This window comes from Pelodiscus sinensis, chromosome 30, assembly GCF_049634645.1.
Source record: "Pelodiscus sinensis isolate JC-2024 chromosome 30, ASM4963464v1, whole genome shotgun sequence".
Taxonomy (NCBI): Eukaryota; Metazoa; Chordata; order Testudines; family Trionychidae; genus Pelodiscus; species Pelodiscus sinensis.
In genome coordinates, this window is record NC_134740.1 from 14,117,145 (window position 1) to 14,121,715 (window position 4,571).

General features: G+C 54.7%; 1 protein-coding gene across 1 annotated transcript; it reads left to right on the forward strand.

The window, feature by feature from the left end:
• Positions 1-644: 644 nt before the first annotated feature.
• LOC102457117 (olfactory receptor OR9H1-like) lies at positions 645-1,643 on the forward strand. The gene has a single exon (XM_006122756.2). The coding sequence runs from the start codon at positions 645-647 to the stop codon at positions 1,641-1,643; it is 999 nt and encodes a 332-aa protein (XP_006122818.2).
• Positions 1,644-4,571: the final 2,928 nt, after the last annotated feature.

Genomic DNA, 4,571 nt, shown 5'->3' on the forward strand with positions numbered 1-4,571 from the left:
AAAAAAGCAAACATGACTCTGGGCTGCATGAACAGGAGTGTTGTGAGCAAGACACGAGACGTCATCTGCATTAGTTGGTGCTGATCAGGCCTCATCGGGAAAGACATGGACGAATTGGAGAAGGTCCAGAGAAGAGCAACAAGAATGATGAAAGACCTAGAGAACGTGCTCTAGGAGAGAAGACTGAAAGAACTGGGCTTGTTTAGCTCGGAAAAGAGAAGACCGAGAGGGGACATGATAGTGGTTTTCAGGTATCTAAAAGGGTGTCCAAGGAGCAAGAAGAAAAAAAATATCCTCCTTCATCGCTGATGACAGACCAAGAAGCAATGGGCTTAAATTGTGGCAAGGGAGATTGAGGTTGTACATTAGGAAAAACTTCCTGCCTGTCCGGGTGGTGAAACTCTGGACTAAGTTGCCTGGGGGGGTTGTGGAATCTCCATCCCTGGAGATATTTATGAGTGGGTTGGACACACACCTGTCAGGGATGGTCTAGACGGTGCTCAGTCCTTCCATGAGGGCAGGGGACTGGACTCGATGACTCTCAAGGTCCCTTCCAGTCCTAGGATTCTATTCTAGGGTCAGCAGAGATGAGTCCCAGCCCTCTGTGATATTTTCCTCTCTCCTTTCCCCTGCAGATCCCAAGTATGAGCGATGGAAATGACACTACGGTGATGGAATTCATCCTCCTGGGTTTCACCGCGAGCCCAGAGCTGCGAGCCCTGCTCTCTGTGCTGTTCTTGCTCAGCTACTTCACCATCCTGTTGGGCAACGGCGGCCTCCTGCTGGTAATCCACCTCGACGCGCGCCTGCACACCCCCATGTACCTCTTCCTCAGCCACCTCTCCTTCGTGGACCTCTGCTACTCCTCCGCCGTCCTCCCCAAGGCCCTGCACACCTTCATGACGGGGGACGGGGCCATCTCCTTCCTGGGGTGCGCCCTGCAGTTCTGCGTCTTCGGCGGCATGCTGACCACCGAGTGTTGCCTGCTGGCTGCCATGGCCTACGACCGCTTTGTGGCCGTCTGCAAGCCGCTGCTCTACACCATGGCCATGTCCGAAGGGGTGTGCGCCTGGCTCCTGGCCGGCTCTTATGTCGGCGGCTTCCTCAACTCCCTTGTCCAGACCCTCTGCACGTTCCGCCTGCCCTTCTGCGGGGCCCGCCGGGTTGACCATTTCTTCTGCGACGTCACGCCCCTGGTGAAGCTCGCCTGCGCCGAGACCTGGCGCAATGAGGCGATCATCCTGGCCTCAGCCTGCCTTATCGGCATCAGCACCTTCCTCACCACGCTGGTCTCCTACCTCTACATCTTCACGGCCATCCTCCGGATCCCCTCCCCTCAGGGCCGGCGCAAGACCTTCTCCACCTGCACCTCCCACCTCACCGCCGTCTCTCTCTTCTTCGGGACGCTGATCTTCATGTACCTGCGGCCCCGGCCCAGCGATTCCGCCCAGCAGAACAAGGTGGTCTCGGTGCTCTACACCTTGGTGATTCCCATGGCCAACCCCATGATCTACAGCCTGAGGAATAAGGAAGTGAAAGAGGCATGGAGGAGAAGGCTTCCTCTCGTCGTCTGTGGGTGGCGTCCTGCCACACGTCCCTCCCCCACGAAACCTGGCCTCGGTGGAGCTTCCCGTAACACCTAGCAGGGGGAAAAGCCAGAGACTCCGTGTCATCTACAAGGGCGTTGCCACAGGACCTCAGGAGGACAGAGGTAGTTAATGGACTCAAGGGCGTGAGGTGCCCAATCCATTCACATCCAAAGAGGGCAATGCCTTTCTCTCTCGGTATCTTTGAAAACCGCTATCGTGTCCACTCTCCTTTTCAAACTCAACAAGCCCAATTCTTTCAGTCTTCCCTCCTAGCTCATGTTCTCTAGACCTTTCCTCATGCTTGTTGCTCTTCTCTGGACCTTCTTCAGTTTCTCCACCTGTTTCCTGAAACGTGGCACCCAGAACTGGACACAATACTCCAACTGATGCCTAATGGATGCAGGGTAGAGCAAAAGAACGACTTCTCGTGTCTTGCTCACCGCACTCCTGTTCATTCAGCCCAGAATCATGTTTACTTTTTTTGCAACAGCATCACACTGTTGGCTCATATTTAGCTTGTGGTCCACTCTGACCTCTAGATCCCTTTCTGCAGGACTCCTTCCTAGACAGTCACTTCCCGTTCTGTGTGTGTGAAACGGATTGTTCCTCCCTAAGGGAGCACTTTGCATTTCTCCTTATTAAACTTCATCCCATTTACCACTCTGACCCCAGGTGTAATCAAGGTGGCAGGAGGGCGAGCCTGAAGCATGGGCTGGGTGCAAGGCCTGTGGACTGAACCAAAGTCAGCCAACCTCAGGCTCTGAGAAGACGTCAGGCCTTGCTTTATAGCAAAGGCTGGCTTGGAAGTTTATGGTCCAGTACGTGAGCTTGGCAACAACATACCTGGTGTTACTAAGGCTCAGACATTCCTAGGAAGTGTGAAGCGCTAGCTATGTACATGAATACATGCCAGGAGTCCAAGAGTACTGCAGTATTGTGTCCAGTTCTGGGTCCCCCACTACAGAAAGGATGTGGATACATTGGAGAGGGTCCAGCGGAGGGCAACCAAAATGATTTGGGGTATGGAGAGATGACCTATGAGGAGAGGCTGAGGGATTTGGGTTTGTTTAGTCTGCAGAAGAGAAGAGTGAGGGGGGATTTGAGAGCAGCCTTCAACTCCCTAAAGGGGGATCCAGAGAGGCTGGCGAGAGGCTGTTCTCAGTGGGGGCAGATGGCAGAACAAGGAGCAATGGGCTCAAGTTACAGAGGGGGAGGTCCAGGTTGGAGATTAGGACAAACGATTTCCCTAGACGGGTGGGGAAGCACTGGGATGGGTTCCCTAAGGAGGGGGTGGAATCTCCATCCCTAGAGGTGTTTAAGTCCCAGCTTGACCAAGCCCTGGCTGGGATGATTGGGTTGGATTGGTCCTGCCTTGGGCAGGGGGCTGGACTCCTGAGGTCTCTGCCGGCCTTGGGATTCTAGGATTCTAAGAAGACCCTGATACAAGGTTCTGATACAAGCTTCGCTCCTTGAAGATGGGACAGGAGCAGCCCGATGTCCCCCAAAGATAATCGCAAGGCAATGGGATAGTAGATGGAGGTGGTTTGAGCCAACCGGCTGCTACAGTCTAGGGCGGGAGGGCAACAAACCTGAGAGAAGGGAAGTGTGTGACTTGTTCGTATCGGTGCATAAAGTGGTCACGGGGGGGGCTCTTTGCCCAGCCAAGGGGGCCACGTAGGGCCTCACTGATAACATAGCTGAGTCTGCTGTGCCTGACGTATTATGTATCTGTAGACAAAGATCTGGGGAGCTAGCACCGGGTCCCCTGAGGAAAAGTTCTGCTCAGGCCCCTTGACCACTCAACGGAGCCTGCGGGTCTTTGGATCTGCTGGGCTGTCTCTCTGCAGAGCAGGCACAGCATCCGGGGAGCTAATTTCTGGGAACCAGATATGGACAGCCTGCGGCGAGGCACAAACTCAGTGGTTCTCCAGATGTTACCACAATGTCTACAGTCACTGAAGTGTGGACACACACACACCTGTGCATGTGTCCCCGTGAGAACACAACATAAGAACACAGACGGGGCCAGACCAAAGGTCCACCCAGCCCAGTGTCCTGTCGGCCCACAGTGGCCAGTGCCAGGTGCCCCAGAGGGAGGGAACAGAACAGGGAACCATCCAGTGACCCCTCCCCTGTCGCCCATTCCCAGCCCCTGACACACAGAGGCCAGGGACATCATTCCTGCTCACCCTGGCTAATTGATGTTCCTAAGCACCATGAATTGATCTAGGTCTTTTTGGAACCCTGTGGAAGTCCTGGTCTTCACCACATCCTCTGACCAGGAGTCGTGCGCCAGCCAAAGGCTGTGTCTGGCCAAGGGCTAGTTCCAATATTAGCTCTTCTAGTCCCATGCTATTTAGGGTTGAGAGGCTGGACTGAGTTCAAACACTTCTCCACAGTTGCTGTACCCCGGCGGTGGGCAAACCAGGTTCACCAGGGTTAGCCTTTGGCAGGCCGACGCTTTATTGACTTGCGTCTCCACAGGTATGGATGCTTGCAGCTCCCGTTGGCCATGGATCGCTGTTCCCGGCCCATGGAGGAGTGGGAAGTCATGTCCCAGTCTGCGCAGCTTCCCATGGTCCGGGAACAACGATCCATGGCCAGCGGGAGCTGTATGCACCCACACTTATTGGGGTGCAGGTGACTATATTGGAGACATCCCACCAAGGACTAACTCTGGTGAACATCCGCCATCTCATTGCCCACCCCTGCTTCACCCACCATCAAAGTTTCAATACTTGGTCCTACGTGCAGCTGTACACATGCGTGGTCTAATCTTGGAGGAAGGACATCAGCTACGTCTTATCGAGAACGTGTCCTGCTTGGAGACCTGCTGCTTCTCCGCCATCCACCAGGCTGCTGACCAATCAGAATCATAGAATGGGAAAGGACCTCGGGAGGTCATCAACTCCCACTCCCTGCCCTCACGGCAGGACCTAGCACCATCTAGAGCTACGGTTCTCAACTGGTGGTCCATGGTGA

Bases quoted from the DNA above. Each gene is read 5' to 3' on its own strand.
- LOC102457117 (XM_006122756.2), top strand. From the start codon at position 645: ATGAGCGATGGAAATGACACTACGGTGATGGAATTCATCCTCCTGGGT.